Here is a 27,047-nt window from a genome sequence, read left to right on the forward strand (position 1 = left end):
CAAGACACGCGGTATTCCCAAAACCCGCATCATCTTGTGACATCCTGTAGACCGGAGCCCTCCGGTGAGCTAGTGTCCGTTTCAGGTCGAGATATCTCCCTGTAAGCGGCACTAAGGAAGCGAGTTTATCCCCGCCGCAGTTTCCCCCATCGGCGTTTGCCGACCGATCGCACGCCCGTTGCCACATGTGATCGTCATCACCAGCAGCCAGCCGTAGCCAGCAAAGCAACTCACATCATCATCAGCAGCCAGCCGTAGCAGTATCCAGCGAAGCAACCAATAGCAGCAACAACAGCGACCGTCGCAGCAGTTTCGGTGAGTCGTATCGTTCTTTCTATCAAAGAGGCCTCCTTAAAGGACGCCCTGTAGATGCTGTAATAATTTTCCCGACTTAAGTCGGCCGTGACCGGCATGCTAACGCCGTGTCCTAAATTATAGGGTGAGCATAATTTAGCGTGCACGCAAATATGACAGAACCACTTTTATGAACGCCACCTTACCAGATTAGACACCCGGGTGCAAGCATTTGCTTAAGCCGGTGACGTCACTGCAGATTCATTATAAAGCAGCTGATTGAAATATAAAGCACATGGGTCCACGAGCACAGTAGGGAGAAAAAGCACACGAACAATAAAAGATAGACCTAGAGTTAAGTACATATAGAGCAAAATCATTTCAAATCGCCTGAAATACGCGAAAATTTAATCGACCATTTTTGATTTGAATGAAACTTTGCACACGTATTTGGCTTAGCAAACTGAGCATTTTTCACAGGGGGAGAGATTTTTTACACCCATGAGTTACATTCTAAAAGGGCGTATGCCTTTTGGCATAGGTTTTATTCGAAGTATTGTAGCCCAGAAACCGTTGGTTGTATAGAAAAACTGTCTGAGAATGAGTTGTAGGGAATTGAAAATGCACCAAAAAAAATATACACTGTACAAAAAAAAATTTTTTGACCAAAAAAAATTAAAAATAAACATTAAATTTCAATTTAAAAAAAAGAGTTGAATTTTTTTTTTTTAAAGAAACTTGACGTTAATACGCAACTTTTAAAAAAAAGTCCAGGATGGAGAAATGAAAAATAATTTTTTTATGGTAGAATAATTTTTTTATGAAAATTCTAATTTAAACATTTTTAATATTTGTATTCTGATGATTTATTTTATGGTGATTTTTTTTATGGTGCATTTTCAATTCCCTACAATTCATTCTCAGACAGTTTTTCTATACGACCAACGGTTTCTGGGCTACAATGCTTCGAATAAAACCTATGCCAAAAGGCATACGCCCTTTTAGAATGTAACTCATGGGTGTAAAAAATCGCTCCATCTGTGGAAAATGCTCAGTTTGCTAAGCAAAATACGTGTGCAAAGTTTCATTCAAATCAAAAATGGTCGATATTCGACCATCGGTGATTTGGCGCGATCTTGCTCTATACCAATACAACACACATGAAAGCATGCTAGTAATATAAAATACAAACCTGTCCTTTGTTGTCTCTAATAATCGGTTTGATTAGTTAAACAAATGATGTAATGTGTTTACTGGAAGGATTTAGTACGTTCTAATATGTTCACGTCATTCGTATTCGTGTAGTTCGGTTCGTTGTGTCTTCCGCGTGGCGGAATTTGAATGCCGAGCAAAGCTCATTGTTCGAGATGTTTGCGCCGTCTAGCGGTAAATAGCGACTTTGCCTGTGATGATATCATCAAGGTATGGGTGATTCCTTACCGCAAGCTTTCTATGCGTTTACGTAGGTGTTGAAAATTTCTGCCGGCTGATAGAAGGGTTTTCTACCCGCTTTTGGAGCCTTAAATTTATTAGCCTATCTGGTCCGATCCTGATTCCTTCTCTTTATGGCAACTTTGACTGACCCGTAGGGGAGTCTTACCGGGCAAACATAGCGTGGCGTGCAGTCTCCTAATGGAGTGGCGCTTAAGCTGCACGCTGATTAGGGATCGACCAGGGCCGGCTACAGGTCCCTACAGCATTACTAATGTCTGCTAGTTTAAACCGCTATCAAATATAAATAAACCAAATTTGCATTTCTAATCAGCCGACCGAACGGAGAATAAACCGGTAATATTTCAAAAGCGACGAGTGAATGTATGATCGCATCACTTATCAAGGTGAATCCTGATCCAACTTACCCTTCCCAACTAACAACACCTCCTTCCCGTGACCTTTGTGGAGATGCAGAGATAAACACGGTCTCCAAATAGCAAGGGTCACACTTACATCCCTACCCTCTTCCTACCTGATTGCAAGGACGTGGCCGGCGTTGTTATTGATCCTTTAAAGTATTGAGTCACTAAAACTTGTACAATGAGAATGGTCGGTGACTCCCAGCCCCATTCAGTTGATTCACTGTGCAATTTTACTGATTCGGATCAATCACGGAGTGCAACCATTGATATGTGCAGTCAGTCAAGCTAAGCTAAGCTTTTCGATGTTAGGTTGTGACCGAACTGAAGCTACATTGGAAGGTAAGCCTCCTTGAGCGCATTTTGACGACCCTGAAAAAAAGAGTGACGCCGGGCAATCAAAAAGTAACAGGAAAAGGGAAGAAAATGGTGGGTGGTGAGAGGAGGGAAATCAAGAGTTGAAAAACCGCCAAACGATCAGAAGTACCGCAGCGTTCGTGTAAGAGGCAAGTGAGTAGAGATTTAGAAAAAAATATAAAAAAGCTAAGTGAATACCGAATATCAGCCAAAGAAAGAGTGCATTCAGGTAAAGAATACCACCCCACTTTAGCTATGACGTGCTAATAGTTTATGTCCGAGTAGGACCTTTTTTTCTGTTTTTTCACCAAAACGAATATTTTATTCGTTCGTCGTTCGCTCACTTCACACGAGTCGGCCTAGGTGGTGAAATCCGCCTACGTCTAACCGTAAAGGAGTTCCGGGCAGCGACGAGCCCGTGGAATCTTCGGACAACTGGCCCTGATAGTAAAGGAAGACCCTTCTCGGTGGCGCCAGTACGGTCTCGTCCGTGGCCCATCGATTGAGTCAAAGGAGGAAGACGCTGAAGAACCTGCTTCCCCGCCAACCCACGCATCCGCCATTGCGATTTTGGTCATCATACTAGAGCAGCGTAAAACAGCAACGAGTTTTCCCCCTCCCCCGCAACCAGCAACGCAGCATCGCAGCAACAGCAACGCAGCCCAGCAGAACCAGAACCCTTCGAAGTAGCCGGTACGTACCGTGAGAAGAAGAGTGATCCGCTAGCGCCCCCCCCCCCCCACACACACACACGCACCCCCTTAGATACGTAATTAAACAAAGTAAAGATTGAATGAACAGTTTTTCCATTTAAGGTCAAAAGAAACCTCCTAGGAATCCAATAGTTTTTTGCACAACTTTTCGCGCGTAGTCCCTCCGATTACCCCGCAGCCAGCCGACCCGGTGATCCAAGATCCACGGTCTCTTGCTCGGTGAGCTTTCTCGGGAGCACTATCTGCCCAAATAGTCATAGTGATATCGACAAAAGAGAAACTTATTACAAATATGTTCCCGAATATCTGTCAGAATCATGAGATCCATGAATGAGAGCATTTCCAGTTTCCATGCCTCGAAACCTGAACCTACCAAAATTATGTTATTCTTGTCTCATTACATAATAATTGACGTTAAGCATCTAAATACCAACATATTAAAAGCAACGATACTTCGAAATAATTATTTTGACGATGATGTCCCTATTTCGATAATATAAACCATTTCAAATGATTTCGTACCGTCCTTCCTTTTCGACAAAGCTCTTGGAGCGCAATGATGCCGAAGTGGCGGGGTTCTAGCTTATCCAGCAGAATCCAAATCGTCGTACTTATTTCGTCGGCTAGGTCATTGCCGGTTTTTCCGGTTCGTATTCAATTCATGATTGATGTATGTGGTATATTGATTTTAACATGCTCCTTTACTAGGACTGCGTTGCCTAGTCAACCGACGGAGTCGCAGTTTCGGGTGTATTTTCCCTGGTGACCACGAATGTCAATTTCAGTAGGCAGACTTTTGCTATATGCGATAAGGAGGCTTATATGGGGAAAAATCGAAAAATCTTGAATTTTCCCATATCTACCCTGGTGACCACGAATGCCGAACAACTCAATATTTTCCAATATGCCTAGGGTCCTAGTCAACATCTCCAATCGATAGGATTTCTCTATCAGTAGGCAGACTTTTGCTATATGCGATAATGAGGCTTATATGGGAAAAAAACGCAAAATCTTGAATTTTCCCATATCTACCCTAGTGACCACGAATGTCAATTGGGCCGAGCAACTCAATATTTTCCAACATGCCTAGGGTCCTAGTCAACATCTCCAATCGATTAGATTTCTCTATCAGTAGGCAGACTTTTGCTATATGCGATAAGGGGGAGGCTTATATGGGGAAAAATCGAAAAATCTTGAATTTTCCCATATCTACCCTGGTGACCACGAATGTCAATTGGGCCGAACAACTCAATATTTTCCAATATGCCTAGGGTCCTAGTCAACATCTCCAATCGATTATATTTCCCTATCAGTAGGCAGACTTTTGCTATATGCGATAAGGGGGAGGCTTATATGGGGAAAAATCGAAAAATCTTGAATTTTCCCATATCTACCCTGGTGACCACGAATGTCAATTGGGCCGAACAACTCAATATTTTCCAACATGCCTAGGGTCCTAGTAAACATCTCCAATCGATTAGATTTCTCTATCAGTAGGCAGACTTTTGCTATATGCGGTAAGGGGGAGGCTTATATGGGGAAAAATCGAAAAATCTTGAATTTTCCCATATCTACTCTGGTGACCAGGAATGCAAATTGGGCCGAACAACTCAATATTTTCCAATATGCCTAGGGTCCTAGTAAACATCTCCAATCGATTAGATTTCTCTATCAGTAGGCAGACTTTTGCTATATGCGATAAGGGGGAGGCTTATATGGGGAAAAATCGAAAAACCTTGAATTTTCCCATATCTACCCTGGTGACCACGAATGTCCATTGGGCCGAACAACTCAATATTTTCCAACATGCCTAGGGTCCTAGTCAACATCTCCAATCGATTAGATTTCTCTATCAGTAGGCAGACTTTTGCTATATGCGATAAGGGGGAGGATTATATGGGGAAAAATCGAAAAACCTTGAATTTTCCCATATCTACCCTGGTGACCAGGAATGTCAATTGGGCCGAACAACTCAATATTTTCCAATATGCCTAGGGTCCTAGTCAACATCTCCAATCGATTAGATTTCCCTATCAGTAGGCAGACTTTTGCTATATGCGATAAGGGGGAGGCTTATATGGGGAAAAATCGAAAAATCTTGAATTTTCCCATATCTACCCTGGTGACCAGGAATGTCAATTGGGCCGAACAACTCAATATTTTCCAATATGCCTAGGGTCCTAGTCAACATCTCCAATCGATTAGATTTCTCTATCAGTAGGCAGACTTTTGCTATATTCGATAAGGAGGCTTATATGGGGAAAAATCGAAAAATCTTGAATTTTCCCATATCTACCCTAGTGACCAGGAATGTCCATTGGGCCGAACAACTCAATATTTTCCAACATGCCTAGGGTCCTAGTCAACATCTCCAATCGATTAGATTTCCCTATCAGTAGGCAGACTTTTGCTATATGCGGTAAGGGGGAGGCTTATATGGGGAAAAATCGAAAAACCTTGAATTTTCCCATATCTACCCTGGTGACCAGGAATGTCCATTGGGCCGAACAACTCAATATTTTCCAATATGCCTAGGGTCCTAGTCAACATCTCCAATCGATTAGATTTCCCTATCAGTAGGCAGACTTTTGCTATATGCGGTAAGTGGGAGGCTTATATGGGGAAAAATCGAAAAATCTTGAATTTTCCCATATCTACTCTGGTGACCAGAAATGCAAATTGGGCCGAACAACTCATTTTTTTCCAATATGCCTAGGGTCCTAGTCAACATCTCCAATCGATTAGATTTCTCTATCAGTAGGCAGACTTTTGCTATATGCGATAAGGGGGAGGCTTATATGGGGAAAAATCGAAAAATCTTGAATTTTCCCATATCTACCCTGGTGACCAGGAATGTCAATTGGGCCGAACAACTCAATATTTTCCAATATGCCTAGAGTCCTAGTCAACATCTCCAATCGATTAGATTTCCCTATCAGTAGGCAGACTTTTGCTATATGCGGTAAGTGGGAGGCTTATATGGGGAAAAATCGAAAAATCTTGAATTTTCCCATATCTACTCTGGTGACCAGAAATGCAAATTGGGCCGAACAACTCATTTTTTTCCAATATGCCTAGGGTCCTAGTCAAAATCTCCAATCGATTAGATTTCTCTATCAGTAGGCAGACTTTTGCTATATGCGGTAAGTGGGAGGCTTATATGGGGAAAAATCGAAAAATCTTGAATTTTCCCATATCTACTCTGGTGACCAGAAATGCAAATTGGGCCGAACAACTCATTTTTTTCCAATATGCCTAGGGTCCTAGTCAACATCTCCAATCGATTAGATTTCTCTATCAGTAGGCAGACTTTTGCTATATGCGATAAGGAGGCTTATATGGGGAAAAATCGAAAAATCTTGAATTTTCCCATATCTACCCTAGTGACCAGGAATGTCCATTGGGCCGAACAACTCAATATTTTCCAACATGCCTAGGGTCCTAGTCAACATCACCAATCGATTAGATTTCTCTATCAGTAGGCAGACTTTTGCTATATGCGATAAGGAGGCTTATATGGGGAAAAATCGAAAAATCTTGAATTTTCCCATATCTACCTTAGTGACCAGGAATGTCCATTGGGCCGAACAACTCAATATTTTCCAACATGCCTAGGGTCCTAGTAAACATCTCCAATCGATTAGATTTCTCTATCAGTAGGCAGACTTTTGCTATATGCGGTAAGGGGGAGGCTTATATGGGGAAAAATCGAAAAATCTTGAATTTTCCCATATCTACTCTGGTGACCAGGAATGCAAATTGGGCCGAACAACTCAATATTTTCCAATATGCCTAGGGTCCTAGTAAACATCTCCAATCGATTAGATTTCTCTATCAGTAGGCAGACTTTTGCTATATGCGATAAGGGGGAGGCTTATATGGGGAAAAATCGAAAAACCTTGAATTTTCCCATATCTACCCTGGTGACCACGAATGTCCATTGGGCCGAACAACTCAATATTTTCCAACATGCCTAGGGTCCTAGTCAACATCTCCAATCGATTAGATTTCCCTATCAGTAGGCAGACTTTTGCTATATGCGGTAAGGGGGAGGCTTATATGGGGAAAAATCGAAAAACCTTGAATTTTCCCATATCTACCCTGGTGACCACGAATGTCCATTGGGCCGAACAACTCAATATTTTCCAATATGCCTAGGGTCCTAGTCAACATCTCCAATCGATTAGATTTCTCTATCAGTAGGCAGACTTTTGCTATATGCGATAAGGGGGAGGCTTATATGGGGAAAAATCGAAAAACCTTGAATTTTCCCATATCTACCCTGGTGACCACGAATGTCCATTGGGCCGAACAACTCAATATTTTCCAATATGCCTAGGGTCCTAGTCAACATCTCCAATCGATTAGATTTCCCTATCAGTAGGCAGACTTTTGCTATATGCGATAAGGGGGAGGCTTACATGGGGAAAAATCGAAAAATCTTGAATTTTTCCCATATCTACCCTGGTGACCAGGAATGTCCATTGGGCCGAACAACTCAATATTTTCCAATATGCCTAGGGTCCTAGTCAACATTTCCAATCGATTAGATTTCCCTATCAGTAGGCAGACTTTTGCTATATGCGGTAAGTGGGAGGCTTATATGGGGAAAAATCGAAAAATCTTGAATTTTCCCATATCAACTCTGGTGACCAGAAATGCAAATTGGGCCGAACAACTCATTTTTTTCCAATATGCCTAGGGTCCTAGTCAACATCTCCAATCGATTAGATTTCTCTATCAGTAGGCAGACTTTTGCTATATGCGATAAGGAGGCTTATATGGGGAAAAATCGAAAAATCTTGAATTTTCCCATATCTACCCTAGTGACCAGGAATGTCCATTGGGCCGAACAACTCAATATTTTCCAACATGCCTAGGGTCCTAGTCAACATCTCCAATCGATTAGATTTCCCTATCAGTAGGCAGACTTTTGCTATATGCGGTAAGGGGGAGGCTTATATGGGGAAAAATCGAAAAACCTTGAATTTTCCCATATCTACCCTGGTGACCAGGAATGTCCATTGGGCCGAACAACTCAATATTTTCCAATATGCCTAGGGTCCTAGTCAACATCTCCAATCGATTAGATTTCTCTATCAGTAGGCAGACTTTTGCTATATGCGATAAGGGGGAGGCTTATATGGGGAAAAATCGAAAAACCTTGAATTTTCCCATATCTACCCTGGTGACCAGGAATGTCAATTGGGCCGAACAACCCAATATTTTCCAACATGCCTAGGGTCCTAGTCAACATCTCCAATCGATTAGATTTCTCTATCAGTAGGCAGACTTTTGCTATATGCGATAAGGAGGCTTATATGGGGAAAAATCGAAAAATCTTGAATTTTCCCATATCTACCCTAGTGACCAGGAATGTCCATTGGGCCGAACAACTCAATATTTTCCAACATGCCTAGGGTCCTAGTCAACATCTCCAATCGATTAGATTTACCTATCAGTAGGCAGACTTTTGCCATATGCGGTAAGGGGGAGGCTTATATGGGGAAAAATCGAAAAATCTTGAATTTTCCCATATCTACTCTGGTGACCAGGAATGCAAATTGGGCCGAACAACTCAATATTTTCCAATATGCCTAGGGTCCTAGTAAACATCTCCAATCGATTAGATTTCTCTATCAGTAGGCAGACTTTTGCTATATGCGATAAGGAGGCTTATATGGGGAAAAATCGAAAAATCTTGAATTTTCCCATATCTACCCTAGTGACCAGGAATGTCCATTGGGCCGAACAACTCAATATTTTCCAACATGCCTAGGGTCCTAGTCAACATCTCCAATCGATTAGATTTCCCTATCAGTAGGCAGACTTTTGCTATATGCGGTAAGGGGGAGGCTTATATGGGGAAAAATCGAAAAACCTTGAATTTTCCCATATCTACCCTGGTGACCAGGAATGTCCATTGGGCCGAACAACTCAATATTTTCCAATATGCCTAGGGTCCTAGTCAACATCTCCAATCGATTAGATTTCTCTATCAGTAGGCAGACTTTTGCTATATGCGATAAGGGGGAGGCTTATATGGGGAAAAATCGAAAAACCTTGAATTTTCCCATATCTACCCTGGTGACCAGGAATGTCAATTGGGCCGAACAACTCAATATTTTTCAATATGCCTAGGGTCCTAGTCAACATCTCCAATCGATTAGATTTCTCTATCAGTAGGCAGACTTTTGCTATATGCGATAAGGGGGAGGCTTATATGGGGAAAAATCGAAAAATCTTGAATTTTCCCATATCTACCCTGGTGACCAGGAATGTCCATTGGGCCGAACAACTCAATATTTTCCAATATGCCTAGGGTCCTAGTAAACATCTTCAATCGATTAGATTTCTCTATCAGTAGGCAGACTTTTGCTATATGCGATAAGGAGGCTTATATGGGGAAAAATCGAAAAATCTTGAATTTTCCCATATCTACCCTAGTGACCAGGAATGTCCATTGGGCCGAACAACTCAATATTTTCCAATATGCCTAGGATCCTAGTCAAAATCTCCAATCGATTAGATTTCCCTATCAGTAGGCAGACTTTTGCTATATGCGATAAGGGGGAGGCTTACATGGGGAAAAATCGAAAAATCTTGAATTTTTCCCATATCTACCCTGGTGACCAGGAATGTCCATTGGGCCGAACAACTCAATATTTTCCAATATGCCTAGGGTCCTAGTCAACATCTCCAATCGATTAGATTTCCCTATCAGTAGGCAGACTTTTGCTATATGCGGTAAGTGGGAGGCTTATATGGGGAAAAATCGAAAAATCTTGAATTTTCCCATATCAACTCTGGTGACCAGAAATGCAAATTGGGCCGAACAACTCATTTTTTTCCAATATGCCTAGGGTCCTAGTCAACATCTCCAATCGATTAGATTTCTCTATCAGTAGGCAGACTTTTGCTATATGCGATAAGGAGGCTTATATGGGGAAAAATCGAAAAATCTTGAATTTTCCCATATCTACCCTAGTGACCAGGAATGTCCATTGGGCCGAACAACTCAATATTTTCCAACATGCCTAGGGTCCTAGTCAACATCTCCAATCGATTAGATTTACCTATCAGTAGGCAGACTTTTGCTATATGCGGTAAGGGGGAGGCTTATATGGGGAAAAATCGAAAAACCTTGAATTTTCCCATATCTACCCTGGTGACCAGGAATGTCCATTGGGCCGAACAACTCAATATTTTCCAATATGCCTAGGGTCCTAGTCAACATCTCCAATCGATTAGATTTCTCTATCAGTAGGCAGACTTTTGCTATATGCGATAAGGGGGAGGCTTATATGGGGAAAAATCGAAAAACCTTGAATTTTCCCATATCTACCCTGGTGACCAGGAATGTCAATTGGGCCGAACAACTCAATATTTTCCAATATGCCTAGGGTCCTAGTCAACATCTCCAATCGATTAGATTTCCCTATCAGTAGGCAGACTTTTGCTATATGCGATAAGGGGGAGGCTTATATGGGGAAAAATCGAAAAATCTTGAATTTTCCCATATCTACCCTGGTGACCAGGAATGTCAATTGGGCCGAACAACTCAATATTTTCCAATATGCCTAGGGTCCTAGTCAACATCTCCAATCGATTAGATTTCTCTATCAGTAGGCAGACTTTTGCTATATTCGATAAGGAGGCTTATATGGGGAAAAATCGAAAAATCTTGAATTTTCCCATATCTACCCTAGTGACCAGGAATGTCCATTGGGCCGAACAACTCAATATTTTCCAACATGCCTAGGGTCCTAGTCAACATCTCCAATCGATTAGATTTCCCTATCAGTAGGCAGACTTTTGCTATATGCGGTAAGGGGGAGGCTTATATGGGGAAAAATCGAAAAACCTTGAATTTTCCCATATCTACCCTGGTGACCAGGAATGTCCATTGGGCCGAACAACTCAATATTTTCCAATATGCCTAGGGTCCTAGTCAACATCTCCAATCGATTAGATTTCCCTATCAGTAGGCAGACTTTTGCTATATGCGGTAAGTGGGAGGCTTATATGGGGAAAAATCGAAAAATCTTGAATTTTCCCATATCTACTCTGGTGACCAGAAATGCAAATTGGGCCGAACAACTCATTTTTTTCCAATATGCCTAGGGTCCTAGTCAACATCTCCAATCGATTAGATTTCTCTATCAGTAGGCAGACTTTTGCTATATGCGATAAGGGGGAGGCTTATATGGGGAAAAATCGAAAAATCTTGAATTTTCCCATATCTACCCTGGTGACCAGGAATGTCAATTGGGCCGAACAACTCAATATTTTCCAATATGCCTAGAGTCCTAGTCAACATCTCCAATCGATTAGATTTCCCTATCAGTAGGCAGACTTTTGCTATATGCGGTAAGTGGGAGGCTTATATGGGGAAAAATCGAAAAATCTTGAATTTTCCCATATCTACTCTGGTGACCAGAAATGCAAATTGGGCCGAACAACTCATTTTTTTCCAATATGCCTAGGGTCCTAGTCAACATCTCCAATCGATTAGATTTCTCTATCAGTAGGCAGACTTTTGCTATATGCGATAAGGGGGAGGCTTATATGGGGAAAAATCGAAAAATCTTGAATTTTCCCATATCTACCCTGGTGACCAGGAATGTCAATTGGGCCGAACAACTCAATATTTTGCAACATTTCTAGGATTCTAGTGACATTTCCAATTCATTATATTGCTCTATCTTGCCTATTAATTAGTTGTTAAGTTTTATCTCTTATCAATTTTGTTGGTTTAATTCACATTTTTAGTTTCAGTGCTGCCCACCATTAGCGCTGCATTCTATGCTTTCTTCTGTTGAAATATTTCGTTTTTGTTGGTTTAGTTCCGCAGGGTAAAATCACGCAGCATATATAAATTCGGATTTAAACCAACAAAACCAGCTACCCAACAAAATGAAATATTTCACGATTTTGTTGGGTACGTTTCTTGTTGGGCGAATTCACACAAGTGAAATGTGAAACGTCTCAATAGAAAAATGTTTGGTTAATCATGGTTTTTAACAAAACGGAACCGGTTTGCTTTGGATTGGTCGACATCTGGTCGACATCGGTCTGACGAGAGCTCTTAACCAGGACTTTTGACCGGTTTTGAAATGAATGTGATTGTGAGGATACAATCATATATTATGTAACGCGGTAGGCGGTAATATATTTTTGTTACAAATTGTTACGCAGAACTAACGAGGGTTTTGAAACATGACAACAATTGAAAAATAATGTACAACTGTCGTTAAATGTTGTAATTAATAATTTATTTTTTTCAAAGAAAATCAATAAACAGGAAAACGTCATCAATTTGTATGATTCATTGCCCTTGCCATAATTGAAGCCCTTATACTATGCATTTTTGGACTGATTTTAAGCCAGGTAACTGTGAGTTTTTACATTCGAGGACGTTAAGAGTTAACCGTGTCAACTTTGCAACAAGTGGGCAAAAAGAAAGGTCAAAGAAAATTCAAGAAACTTCATTGGAAGAAACATTATATTAAAAACTAAAAGAATGGATTGAAATAAAAAACGGTTGTTTAAAATTATATTTCGAATAACCTTCGCCGTTTGACAATGTTATCCATGGCGTGGGTAATCGTATCCAGTTTTCCACGAGCGGGAACTGCATATGGATTAACATATTATTATAATAAGGTTGTCGAATCACTAGTTTATTGGATATTTTCAATTTGAACTAGTTGTAGTTAGATGAATTTGACATAATATTAAAACTAACATGTTTTTTTTAATTAGTGGTTTGTTGTTGAGTTTGCACTCTGATGTTCTTCAAATAGTCAGTAATGAGCAACACATTCCTTGTACCCTCTTTGTTACCTTTGTATATTTTGAATAACGCTAGCCCAAACTGGTCTCGCTTGCCCGATTCCGGTTAGGAACAAAATTGTGTGAAATGAGACAACAAAATTGTGTAAAATGAGAAAACTAAATACCAAATATATAAAATATAACAAATATTTTCATATTTGCCGTTTATCTGTTATAGCATCAGTGTGGGGTTACAACTTAAATATATATATTTTGATGTCATTGAAAATTGCGAATACACCGCGATAATATATTTATTAACTTAATTTTGCCCCTTGGTTGTTATTGTTGAAAATAGTTTGTTCGTACATTTTTTGCTGGGAATTAGTACTAAAATATGACAATCTGCCTGTCAAGCGGACGTCAAACTGTCAAGTCATCGGCATTTAACATCCGAACCCGAAGATCGGCGAAAAGTTTTTCGCCTGTTCGTAGCCAGCGCATCAACGCGCTAGTTGGCGACGAGCTGCTCGCCGTCATTCATCAGTTTTCTCTTGCCTTGAATGGATCGTGCTCCTTGTGTGATGTGCGGAAAAATAGTGTTCATATCCGTGCCCAGCAGCAGTAGCAGCAGATTAACCATCCAGGAGCGCTACCTTTTTTCTTTAGTTTTTTGTTGAGTTTCGGCCAAATATTCCAATCATTTTTTAATTTATGGACTTGCGGGCAATGCGTTCCGATGAAAAACCAGTGCAAAATATATCAAAAACCCTATCCCGAAGTTGAGTTGTTCCGATAGGCCAGAAAGAATTGGGCAGCTGCCTGAATAGTGGACAATTTGCTGCAATCGAGCGAGTGACGAGCGCGTGTGTGTGAGCTAAAAATTTGTTCTGGGTGTGGAATTTCCGTGCAAGGAAAATTTTTACTTTATTGGTTTATTTATTTTAATAATGAGTGATTATTCAAACCAGAACTCGCAAAATTTTAGTCAATCGTCAGCATTTGCAGCCGCTTTACAGAGAGCAAAACAAGTGAGTAATGAGAAAAAAACGAACATGAAATAGCCATTTTTTCGCTGCAGCCATTATGGCTAATAGGGAGCGTCTCGATCGTAACCGGAAAATGGCCGCCGTTGTATGTGGCAAGCGCAGGCGAAAAATCGATAATGATGGTTTTCAACATGGAGCCCGGGGTTTTGGGCAAAATTATGTTTGAACAATTTTTTGGATTTTTTTTTATATTTCTTGAAAGTTTCTATCTTGTATATTCAAAATAATTTGGGGTTTGTTGTCAATGTTAGTGTAAAATTTTATTTTGCGTTTTATATTCGTTTTAACTTTATTTCTACTGTACTAGTGTGATATAAATCTCAGGGTTAACGACCCGGAAAAGATGTTCACAAATTTTGGCTAGCAAAAAATGCCCGCATTAGTCAAAGTAGAAATAATTTTTTAAATGTGCGTCGGTAAGCATTAGTTTTTCTTGCCTATTTTCCATGCTCCACATTTTGTGAAAAGTTGCACATAAAGGCGAATTATAGCAAAATTAACTAGCATAAATCGACCGTGAAAATAAATAATGGATAACTCGACATTTTCAAGAAAATTGGTAGATATAAAACCAAATTATAAAATATTTTCAAGAAGTTGAGTATTGATGCTGCTTTGGAAAGTTTTAATACCTGTAACAATAACTATTTAAAATTGATAAATCAAGGTTAGATTTTGGCGTACAACGAACCAGTCACGTGCGAGCATGCCATGCACAGATATTAAAATTTAATTATTTAATATAGATACCAATAGCCTACTATGGCATCCTCTACTTGCGTCAGTGAAAAATTCAACAAAAATGTTTCCTTTTGAGTATACTTTGCGTTTTTAACACGTTAACAATTGATTGATAATGGAAGTTCTTTATAGATGAATTACTTGGATGTATGTATGGATTTGCTTTACTCAACTGATATGCGATTACAGGTCAAATATAGTGAGTTTATAAATCTGATTCATCTCGATTCGCACGAGAACTACTCAAAATGTTACGATGAACATAATCATTAAGTTGAAATTTATCGTGGATGGCAGAAAAATCTTATTTCAAAAACGTTCGTTTCGTTTTACGGTTTATGGAAAACTTGAAATGATATTATTCGAAACTTGTTATTGCAGTGGGAAGTGATTATATAATTAATTCAGGCCACTTCTTGTTACAAATGTTTTACCTCGCGGGGTGAATCTTTTTACTATTCTTACTCAAATATTTTTTCTTTCAAATTCAGATTGCCGCTAAAATACACCCGGGTGGTGGCCAACCGGTGAAGAGATCGCTAGAGGACGACTCGGGACCAGAATCAAAAAAGTTTGGAGCACAGTCTGACTTTAACAATGCAAACTCGCCGACTGGCATGAGCCCAGCTGCTATGCAAGCCGCTGCTCAAGCTGCAGCCGTAGCCGCACGTTTATCGCAAATCAACAACAACTCGAACTCAAACTCAGCCGCGGGAGGACAGGATCCGGTCCAAAGAGCACGTGACCTTATCAGCAAGATGGTAAATCAACAGGGAGGCCCTAACGGTCCGATGGACAATGGTAACCACGGAGGTGGTGGTGGTGGTGGAGGAGGTGGCGGCGGCGGTGGCCGCGGAGGCTTCGGTTCGTCCAACTTTGGCAACCAGCCGTTCCAGGAAATCATGATTCCAGGCTCAAAAGTTGGGCTTATCATTGGAAAGGGAGGAGAAACTATCAAACAACTGCAGGAGAAGTCCGGCGCCAAAATGGTAATCATTCAGGATGGCCCAGGACAGGAAATGGAAAAACCACTGCGTATCTCTGGCGATGCACAAAAGGTAGAGCATGCCAAGCAGTTGGTGTATGACCTGATACAAGAAAAGGATAATTACAATAACCAGCGAAACCAAAGTATGAACGGAACGGAACAAGCTGAAGTATTTGTTCCCAAGTCTGCTGTTGGTGTAGTGATTGGTAAAGGAGGTGACATGATTAAGAAGATTCAGGGTGAATCTGGTTGCAAATTGCAATTTATTCAGGGACGAGGGGATGGACCTGGAGACCGTCGTTGCATTGTGCAAGGCGCAAGAGCACAGGTTGAGGAAGGAAAACGGATGATTGAGGAGCTGATCGAAAGTGTTCAGCGACGGGAACTTGGAGGTGGTGGTAGAGGCGGAGGCCGAGGTGGCGATGATCGCGGAGACCGAGGGGATCGGCCTCATCGTGGTCGTGAGGGTCATGACAATGGAAACGGTGGCCAGTACGGTGGAGGTAGTGATTACAGTGGACCACAGGTGACCCGTGAAGAATATACATTCACCGTTCCCGTTAATAAATGCGGTGTAAGTTGAAAGTTTTTCAGTATAATTGTAAACATTTTGATATACATCTTTCTCCTTTTTTGCAGATCATAATTGGCCGTGGTGGAGACACTATAAAGCAAATCAACCAACAGTCGGGAGCGCACACTGAAATGGACCGCAAGGCTTCCGCAAACCAAACAGCTGAAAAGACATTTACCACTAAAGGCGAACCTCACCAGATTGAGGAAGCCAAGCGATTGATTCAAGACAAAATAAACATGGAAATCAACTTGGTATACGTTGGTTCGTCCACAGCCCCTGCACAACAATTCCAGAACAACGGTCAAAATGCGTACGGTGGTCAGAGCTGGGGCGGCTATCAGCAGCCGTCTTGGGATCAGCCCCAACAGGTGCAAGCAAGCGCAGCTTCGGCCGCAGTTGCTCAACAACAGCAGCAGCAACAACAAGCGGCAGGACAAGCAGACTACTCCCAACAATGGATTGAATATTATCGGTAAGTTCTAATATTTTCGACATGTAAGATTGGAGAGACTCGTAAACTATTCTCGGACAAAGGATTTGTTTATGATTTGTTTGATTTGCAATAACAGCACTGTTGGTTATAATTTTCACAGCATTTTTCCTGAACGAAAGCGAATCTTTATCTCTACTAAAACTGCATTGTATTGTTTGTTAATTTGACAGCTTTTAATTGAATGCCAGCTGACAAAACCAAAAGACATTTTCAATGAAATAATTAATCTCATAAACAGTTTGATCCAAATTCCTCCCGGAAACGTTTCCGTGTTCGCTTCACTCTTCTGATTCTAGAGAAGGATCCACTAATCGGTCTGATCAATCCTCTTCCTCCAGGCAAATGGGAATGCATCGCGAGGCAGAAATGATCGAACAACAAGTGAAAGCACGGCAAGCCGCTGCCCAGCAGGGTGCGGCACCATCTCCCGCGGTCCAGACGACACAAGGTAATTTCAAACCGGCGTCGCCAGAATCGCAGAATCTCGTCGCTGCGCATTTTCATATCTGCGCGTACTCTGAACAAAATATCTCACGGTGTAAATCATTCTCTTCTATATCCATTTATTTTATCGATCAAATATTTTTGTTCTTGATTACCGTTTTGCCAATTTTTTTTTCTTGTCTACTGTATGATTTAAAATTCTGTTACTGGTTATATGCGAACGATTTGCGGGCGATTTTCTGTTGCTTGGTTTATTATAATTTTAAACACAAATAGCTAATCAAACTGTACAAGGTCAATCAGTTGTGACAACGAGCAACGCCGGAGCGCAACAATCGGGTGGAGGTGGAGGCCAGGCGGATTACAGCGCGGAATGGGCCGAATACTACCGAAGGCTCGGTAGAATTGAGGAAGCCGAAGCGATCGAGAAACAAATCGCTAGTAATAAGGTACAAACGAAACTTTGGTGCATGGGATTCTAAATCCCGACCGCGCCGAGTGAATAAAATTTATGTCGTGAAGGTGGTACGATAGAGGAACCTGTTTTTTCTTCTCTTCCCAATCTGCATTGAACTATATAGCAGGCTATACAGACACCTGGAGGTGCAGGAGGACAACCTGGAGGCGCCGCTGGGCAACAGTTTGGTGCAGCCGGAGGAGCTCCAGGCGGTGCCGGAGCTAACCCACAACAGATGGCGGCGCAGCAGGCTGCAGCTGGTGGCTACGGTGCACAACAATACCAGCAATACTACGCTGGGGCAGCTGCTGCCGGTGGACAACCTGGTGGGTATCAAGGCTACCCATACGGAGGCGGATATCCAGGACAACAGGGCGGGCAACCAGGTCAGCCGCAAGCTGGCCAGGGACAGGACAAAAATTAACTCAAGTCGTCCGCGTTGAACGACAAGTCCACCTGACAGATCCCTTCCACCTTCCCGTAAGCTTATAGAGGTGAGTAAACCGATTGCAATATTAAGTATATTCGTCTATTTTTGTGTTATTCTAAATATCTTCAGTTTTATGTTTTTGGTTAGTAGTTATTTGTTCACATTCGGACACTTTTGTCTAATGACAAAAACTTAGCAGAAAACTTTTACCACCTTGATAATAATTTTATAGTACAAATTTGTATTAACATGTTCTGTGAAAAATGGTATATTTATTTTAAATATCGTTGTACTTAATGCCTAATAAATTTAACTGCTATTCTGATTTTTTTCCAAAACAACTGAAATGTAAATACATTTAGCTTTACACACCTTTTATTCTCTACGGAGTTCTACTCGTAAAATATACATTGATATCAAATTGACTGATTTGCATTTGTGACTACAAAACTCCAGGAAAAGTCTAAACAAAACAGGAAAATGTTCGTTTTTCTTTGCTCTCCTAGGTCAACGGATTGCTTTTTATTTAATTGTTCCTAATATCTATCAGAATTGTCATATATTTATATTTAAAATTTATATAAACTTTTATAGAATTACTGTTCTCGACAGATTGTTGATGATTTTTGGGATTAAATAAATTTCAAATAATACTAACAAAATTCGTTTACAATGAATCTCAATCGAGATTTGGACAAGTTGCAAATTTAAAAAATAAAAAACGCTAAATTTTCGCCTGATATATAAACAAGTGATTCATTCTTTAATATTTTCTTTTGAGAGTAGAAAATAAAAGATGTCGACGCTTCTGGGGACACTAGTCAACCAGAGCTCAGCATGAAAATGAGGCAGACGTTTCACTTATTTATTCTGTTTTCGGAAAATATCCGCAGAATGTATTATAGTATTGTTGAGTATTGTTGAAAAAGTGGCTGTTATTTTGTAAATTAAAATCATCTGTCATCCTAACATAAAATTTTCATTGAACATATAAGGAATCGAATTGATATTATTTCCATTTCAACTTTATCTTTTGCTTTCACTAGCATTCGAAAACCTCTCATTTTCATGAATCGATATTAGTTTTGTTTATTATAACCTATGCATTTGAGTTATTTTATTTATTGATTTTTCGACGCTACAAAATATATCAATATTTTCTTGAATTAAAATAAATCAATTGTACTAACTACTACTATAAAAAAATTGAAAAACTTAGTTTTTGAACATATCGCAAATATAAACAAAGGTAAAGGATTGTAAAGTTCAGATAGGCAATTCCGTTTGCTGAAACAGCTATGGATTGCATGAAATATTCGAAACTGCTTATTACAACATAAAACAAACATTATTATTTAGATTGTTTTTTTTTTACCTTTATGGTTCCTCATGGAATTTAAAAAGGCTTTCAAAGTGCAGACGCAATTTCAACCTTTTTCAACAGGTTTTTCGCAGACCACAGCATAAACGACATGATTGCTCATTGAGCATTTCGAGGGAAATTCAATCTGTGGACCAAATATGTTTCGAATATCAATTCGAAACTGGACTGAAAACTAATGTGATTCTTTCTTACAAGAAAGAATCGAAATTATGACAAAATAGAACGATTTAAGCCATCATTAAAGATGTGTGGTTGCTATGTTATGCCAAGATCAAAGATAATTGCAAAAACCTTGTAACTTATGTAAAAATACTGACTTAAAAACTTTGCACAAATGGCCATCTTTATAATGGTATGAAATTATTTGAAAAATAGACACAAAGTATTTATTTAACGTATTGGGCAAGCTTTCTATTTCAATTATATAACTGATTAATACAAATTATTTCAAGTGTTATAGTAGATTTAAATGTAACATATTTCTTGAACGTTGGCTGATTCAGGTAAGAATCTGGTTATTACTGTGTACAACAATCCTGCGATGAATGATATACCAAATACCGAAACTGATGATAGAACCGTAAATATTATATTTTTTATCTAATTTTCTTTTCCTGGAGTTTTTCAACAGTCTGTGTAAACCATATTATTGAAAACATGTGTGATAAATAATCATTACAAAATGTTTATTTAGGTGGTTGGAATTATATTCCCTTTTCGTAGGTCTATATTTCATTACATTTGCCAAATGCGGTGCTATTCATCTAATATTTTTACAGTATGCTGTTTAAAAATTCATATTTGCTATATATTTTGTGTTCACTCTAGTTTATAAGTGTCTTTTCTGCATCTGTTGTTTTATTTTCTTTATTTCTATATAATTACACATGAAAACACAATTTCTTTTTCTTTCTTCAATGACGTTTTTTACAGATAATGTTTGCTATATATAACAATATGTATCATCTCAACTATTGAGCACATATAACAACATTAGCGTTCAAGCTATGTAGGACAAATAAAAACCTAGGATCGAACACGGCTTGTTAGCAACAGAGAGAAAAAAATGAACCTAATATAACCATAACTAAGCAACTCAACCAATAAGAACATTACAACTATAGCAGTGAAGATGAGTCATACTGAAGCAAAATGAACATTTGCCAATTGCATTCAATGCGGCAGTGTGTATGTGTGTGTGTACCTTCGAAACTTTCCGTTTTGAATGGTTCTTGATTCCAAATGCTACAATTATAGAAACTGTAACACTGTTCTGCTGTTCTGCGTGCATCCAATGGAAGAGTTCAGTGCGATACGCAACTAATTTCTCCGCACATATGCAACAACTGTTTCTCAAATTTTCACTCTTCGTTACATACAATAACGTTTTGCCATAATCTGGATCGCTTTTATTCGCGGAGACAAATTTGCATAAAACATGTTGTCATTTTATATATTGATATATATATATGTTTCTCGAATTACATGCCTTACAAATATGTTGAAATTGAACAATTTCCCACGAAAAATCGGAAATACCTACGAATACTATATTCTGCCAGTTATTATAAATTCATCCAATAATCTATAATACCAGTCGCTACCGATGTGTATCTATCATTTAATTTTGTTTTTCATGTTTATCTAATAGTATTATGAGAAAAATGGCCATTTTTCTTTTCCCCTTTTTAGAGATATTCGCTATTATCCACATCAAATGTTTTTAGTTCGGGTATTACTTTTTCATATGCTTTTTCTATTTTTCGAAAGAGATTCACTCAGAACTGTAACGCTGACAGAGTACTAGATTCAGCAAGAGTGATGCCGACGGATATTGGCGTGGGGACGAAACAAAAATGGTTCAACCAGCCCCCTACTGTGCAGACTTTTTTGATCCGGGAAGGTAATTTTCTTAACCAAACAAAAAAACACTAGATGAAATATTTGTGGTAAAATTTCGCTCATCTGCAGTAAATGTTTTTGCCACCGTTATTTTATTTTACTACATTATAATATATAGTCCGTACTGATGCACATTCATAAAGCCTGATACTATTTGCAAATGAATAACACAAATTGCTCCATTATATTTGCATTGATTTTTTGATATCAAAGTGTTGTTCTGGCCTTGCAATTATCCCCGCTCAAATGGTCTACATTCTTATATATGAATATATACAAATTGTGACATGCTTAACATCGGTACAAAATATTGGTATATTCGCCGTAAATGTTAAAACTTTGTTCCTGCTGAAGTGTGTACTTAGACTACCTTCCGGCGGAATAGTTGAGCCTGCTAAATACGACGCTCACAAGTAGTAGGCCAGGAAGTCGTAAAAATGTGGAACAGTGCTAGAAGAATCAAACACATACTGCTGCGTTCTAAGATTGTAATTGTATTTGTGTGATCAGAACACTGAATAACAAAAAAATCCGGAAAGCATAACAAACAATAGACAGATATGAACACTTTTGCAAAGTGACTTGAAACTAATACAGAGAAGCCAAATAAACCATGTGAACAGACAGTACACCAATAGTACAGTGAAGATTGAAAAGGATAGACAAAGTGATTCAAGACAGTTTTATAGGAGAGATGCAGTTCCTTCTCCGGGAGAAAAGATACTCCAAAGAGAAGCAGGAAAAGAACAGTGACGGAGTGTAACCACAAGGTGAGATTGTGTCGGAAATGCATTAAATGTGAATTATTTCGGCTTTTCTGATGTTTTCTGATTGTCACATAGCTGTATATGCAATCACATATTATTATACCCAAATGAACAAACTATGTGGTAGATAAGGTACATCAATTCCGTACATCTAGAACATGAGAGCGTTTAATCCCCTTTTCTCAAATTAGCTTATCGTATAACATATTTTACAAGTGTAAGAAAACTATTTTAACAACCGAAAATGCACATTACATGAAGCAAACAACTATCTGAATGGTTCTCACCAACGCTCTTATACATAAATGAATGTACATTATCTTTTATGTCACTGCAGTCGATTCCATACGATCATCTGAATAAATTTCGATCACTGATGAGATTCACTTATTCTAGCTAGGCATAAAAAACAAAGTGTGAAAACACAGTGCGTTAAGTGCGGTTTTTCCCGTTGGCGAAAGCGGATTACCAAACCGTTTGGGAAAAGACCGTTATGACACAGGACTTAACCGGCAACGGCACTGCTGTCAACGAAGCGAATAAGTGTTATCGTTTGTCCTATTTGAACCCATTCTTCCATCCGACGATAAAACAAATTGCTAACCAACAATAAAGTTGTTCATTACATCCAGCAACACAAAACACGCGTTGATACTCGAATGTTTAATTTTTAAAGATATCACACCATGTTGAATGTCCTTGAAAATTGAGAATAATAATGCAATTACAAAATTTTACTGATAAACTGTGAATGAAGAATATGTTATTCAAAAATGAACTTAAAAATTCGCGTTACTTAAAAAGTTATAAAAAAACCACCGTATTGGAAAAAGTGAAAAACCGAGTTATATAAAAAATCGTAACAAAACTGTTATTTGAAAAAGAAAAAAACGTGAAAATGGGTTATTAGAAAAATCGCCGTAAAAACTGCGTTTTAAAGACCGTGTAAAAAACTTTACTGTATAGATCTAGTACACTGCCGTGAGATGACAAAGTGACGTAAGAGCCATTTTTCCCAACATGAGTTTTTCATGCCAATTTGCTCATTATTCGGAGACCTATCTTTTGGTATCTTCCTTTTCGTTGTTACTTATTCGTACGTAGCATAAAATCATAAAAAACAAGGTGACGTAGGCACCCATTCCAATACAAAAGTGACCAGAAACTCATTCGTTTTTGGGCCGCACTGAAGAATTGATCACTTGGATCTACGTCACATTGTCATCTCACGGCAGTACAATGCTGAATATATGTACTGTATAAATACATAATTTTTTACATGATTTTTTAGCACAAGATAATAGAGGTATTCACGTCAAGCTCGTATACAAATGGTGCTAGTGTTACAAATGTAACGAACATTAGCATCAATGCAATCTAAGATAGTGTGTGTAGAATTCATCTCTTTTTATTTTTTGTTAGAGATTGTTACAGCTAACAAAGAAAACTATCTCAATAACACTAATGCATCACACCAATACAGAATCAAATGTAGAACTCTAAAGACTATTTTACGAACTAACGGATGTCACGGAACCAGCTGATGTTGATATTGCTTTTACGTGCGTTAAATTAGCGGATCCGAGCTTTCTGTTAAAATTTCATCCATGAATTGCGTTCAGAAACGTCACGTAAAATGGTCTATTGAAAGCTTGTTCAATGTGTTACATCTGTTAGTCTGTGGTATCACATGGCAACTATATTGCCACCAACAAAATATATTTTTTCGTTGTACTAAGAATATTATTTTGAAATTTATCTTAACCAAAGATTTCTAAAGGTGGCTTAGAACACTTCAGTTTTTCCTAAGACTGCTAGAAGTGTACAATATTCATTTTGGGATCATTTTTATGTAAATAAACCGGGATTTTCGAACGTCTTTAGGAAATTCTTTTTTTAATTTGGTGAAAATCCAACAAATTGGTAAGATTTTCATCAGAAACTTTCTATTTAGGACCTGCTGTTTTAAATTATGCAGTTTGTTCGTTAAAATACATGGTGTAATGGACGACAAATTTCCTCCTAAAATTCGTTCATGCAAAATAAATGAAGTCCTACTGTTACATTCTAATTACTATGATGTTTCATTTTTCTACAATCACAAATAAGCAGCTGCAAACAAATTGCTTCCATCGTTTTTGGGGTTGATGGGGCTTATCGCGGGAGTCACTTCACGGTGAAGTGACAACCGTAATAGGCACGGTGAAAGTGATTCCCATTTGATTTGCACGCGTCTTTTTTCACCGTGAGATTTTTGAAGTAGAATACTTCTCTCTGGAAGTTCGGCTACATAGGGGTGTGAAATGAAAATCTAAAACCGAAAAAAGTGAAAAATATGTCCAATTTCAAGTGCTAATAAATCGGTTAGTATTCGATGGTTTTCCTTCGTTCTTGCAGCAATAGATTGGAAAATCTTCTAAGATTCTTCCTAAAATAAGATAATTGTAATTTTATTATTCACACTATTGTACTATTGAAAATAGTCAAGCCTTGTCAAAACGAAAAATTCGACCTCTGATTGGTCGTTATATGCTTGCTTCCCAAGCGCGGTCGACAGGATCATATACCTTGCAATTGAAAACATGCTATTTGGCCCATATAAGAGCCTGTTTCAGCCGGAGCCGCTCATAATAGTTCTAGACAGCGACAACAGCAGTCGCCCTTCCTTAGCAGCAGCACTAGCCCTGTGGTTGGTCACCACGTCTCAGGAGCAGCGCGGTTTTTCTCAGCGTGTGTCGCCAGACAGCCATTATTCCCCCCGTGTTGGGGCAGCATGAAGATTGCCATCAGGAAATCCAATTTTGGAAATCAAAATGCCTTTTTCAAGGCAAATGAACAATTCATTGAAAGTTAATAATTTTTGTCAACGCAAGCAAGCATTCTGTGGTGCATCCTAGAAATTTAAATCTGTCGCACCCGTCGAATTTACTAATTGTAAAATAGCTTCCACAGTGCATGTTGTCCGTGTATCTTAATTCCCCCAATGTTAGGGCAGCTCAAAAGTTGTAATCAGTAACCGATTTTGTACCGCAAAATGCTTTTTTCAAGTCAAATAAACAAATAATTGAAGGTTAATGATTTTCTGGCATCAACACAAGCAGACATTCTGTGCGGGATGCAATCAAATTCTGTTGTAGTTGTCTAATTTTTACTTTTACTTCATTTAGTAAACCCCCCACTGTAGGGGCAGCGCAAAGGCTGCGATCAGCATAACCAACTTTGAATAACAAACTGTCCTGTTATACCGCATCCACAAAGACAGTTCGACTATGCAGAGCTAATATGAAGTCGATTCAATCAATCAGCAGTAACAGAATTTCGTCGTCTCCCAGTTGCCAAGTTGCAACATGATGCAACACGCAACAGCGAGCAAACGAAATCGCTTGATGTTACAAACCGCAATAAGATACGGGTTAAAACCGTTGCGTCTGTGAGAGCACCATCGGTGTTTATTCGCTGGATACAAAAATCATATGCGAATTCTGGAATAATTTGTCTGAAGAACATTAGAGAATGGAACAACTGAACTGAAAGGCGTGGCCTATTTCGTAGCACCCTTCGGCTATAAAAGAGTGTTTCTGGGAAAACTAGCTACATTCATTAGTCGGAAGGTTAGCTGGATGGACCGTCCGGGTTGCGCCTGTGGCTGCCTTCAAAATGCCTGAGAACGAACGCCAACGCGAGCGATCGGGCGAGGCGAAACAGTTCGGGTGTGCTTAGACGATCGTCATTTTTCGTTGTTGATATTATTCCCCACATGAAACGACGCGCTTTCGTACGATAGCGGCGATATTAGCGGTAGATGCATTTGCCAACACTTACTCCAGTAAAGTCGTGTCTAATTTTCAATGTGAAAACACCTTTCTATTGTGTTGGCCGTGCGCATTAGGCCTCTACCAGGCTGAACGCGAAAAGCGGCGCGAACCGGTTTGCCCGGCCGTAGGTTAATATACAGCCGTAAGTGGAGCTGTGTAAAAGTATTCTACTTCAACCTTGCGGTCGTGGCTTTGCATACAACCCTCCTGTGATTTTTCCACTTCGTTCTCACCGTGAAGTGACCCCCGTAATAAGCCCCGATATCTTCATAATTTAGTATCGCCCATCTATCCCAATGAGGTATGTACAGGTGAGCAAGAAGAACGCATTTGTCTGTATTAGCACAGAGAACAGATTTTTTTTTAGAGGATGTGTAAAAACTGGCAACCATCATTACGTTTTTGCATGGATGCAGGTTCTATTTAATAATGGGTAAAATTTCACCAGTCTAGGGCCGAACGAATTCGAGATGTCCAGCTTCTTCTGTCTTGGGCAGCCGTTCTCCAGTTTTCTCGAACACCAGCAGATCGTGCATCTTCTTCCACCGCGTGCGAGGCCTACCACGGAGTCGACGGCCTCTTCCTGGTTCTCTAGTGAAGATAGTTTTGGCGGTTCTCTCGTCAGTCACTCTGGTTACATGTCCAGCCCACTGAAGCCTGCCCCGCTGTATTACCTTCACTATATCAGCATGTTTGTATACCTGGTACAACTCGTGATTCATGCGTCTGCGCCACACTCCATCTTCTAGTTTACCGCCAAGTATCGATCGCAGAACTTTAAGCTCAAAAACTCCGAACACTCGTCGCTCAGCTTCCTCCAGCGTCCATGCTTCATGTCCGTAAAGGGCCACCGGGAGTATCAGCGTCCTATACAGCGCTAGTTTTGTGCGACTTTGCAAACTACGGAACAGCTGGTTACGTAGTCCGTAGAAGGCCCTGTTCGCAGCTGCAACTCGTCGTTTCACTTCACGGCTCATATCGTTGTCACATGTCACAAGCGTACCAA

General features: G+C 39.6%; 1 protein-coding gene across 6 annotated transcripts; it reads left to right on the top strand.

Moving 5' to 3' along the window:
- The first annotated feature begins 13,494 nt into the window (after positions 1–13,494).
- Positions 13,495–22,868, top strand: LOC129725181 (far upstream element-binding protein 3). Of its 6 annotated transcripts, none has more exons than XM_055680700.1 (7): positions 13,495–14,025; positions 15,276–16,346; positions 16,412–16,821; positions 17,139–17,290; positions 17,581–17,735; positions 17,868–18,237; positions 20,491–22,868. In XM_055680700.1, the coding sequence occupies exons 1-6, from the start codon at positions 13,945–13,947 to the stop codon at positions 18,165–18,167; spliced, it is 2,169 nt and encodes a 722-aa protein (XP_055536675.1). In that variant the 5' UTR covers positions 13,495–13,944; the 3' UTR covers positions 18,168–18,237; positions 20,491–22,868. The 6 variants fall into 6 exon arrangements, with proteins under 6 accessions (XP_055536675.1, XP_055536677.1, XP_055536674.1 ...); XM_055680702.1 differs by having other exon boundaries at positions 17,590–17,735; XM_055680699.1 differs by having other exon boundaries at positions 13,496–14,025; positions 17,563–17,735.
- The last annotated feature ends 4,179 nt before the right edge of the window (positions 22,869–27,047 follow it).

The sequence above is a fragment of the Wyeomyia smithii genome, chromosome 2 (genome assembly GCF_029784165.1).
Source record: "Wyeomyia smithii strain HCP4-BCI-WySm-NY-G18 chromosome 2, ASM2978416v1, whole genome shotgun sequence".
In the NCBI taxonomy this organism is placed as follows: domain Eukaryota; kingdom Metazoa; phylum Arthropoda; class Insecta; order Diptera; family Culicidae; genus Wyeomyia; species Wyeomyia smithii.

Bases quoted from the DNA above. Each gene is read 5' to 3' on its own strand.
- LOC129725181 (XM_055680699.1), top strand. From the start codon at position 13,945: ATGAGTGATTATTCAAACCAGAACTCGCAAAATTTTAGTCAATCGTCA. The intron at 16,822-17,138 runs GTAAGTTCTAAT...TTCTGATTCTAG, and splicing joins CAATGGATTGAATATTATCG to AGAAGGATCCACTAATCGGT. The intron at 17,736-17,867 runs GTACAAACGAAA...TGAACTATATAG, and splicing joins AACAAATCGCTAGTAATAAG to CAGGCTATACAGACACCTGG.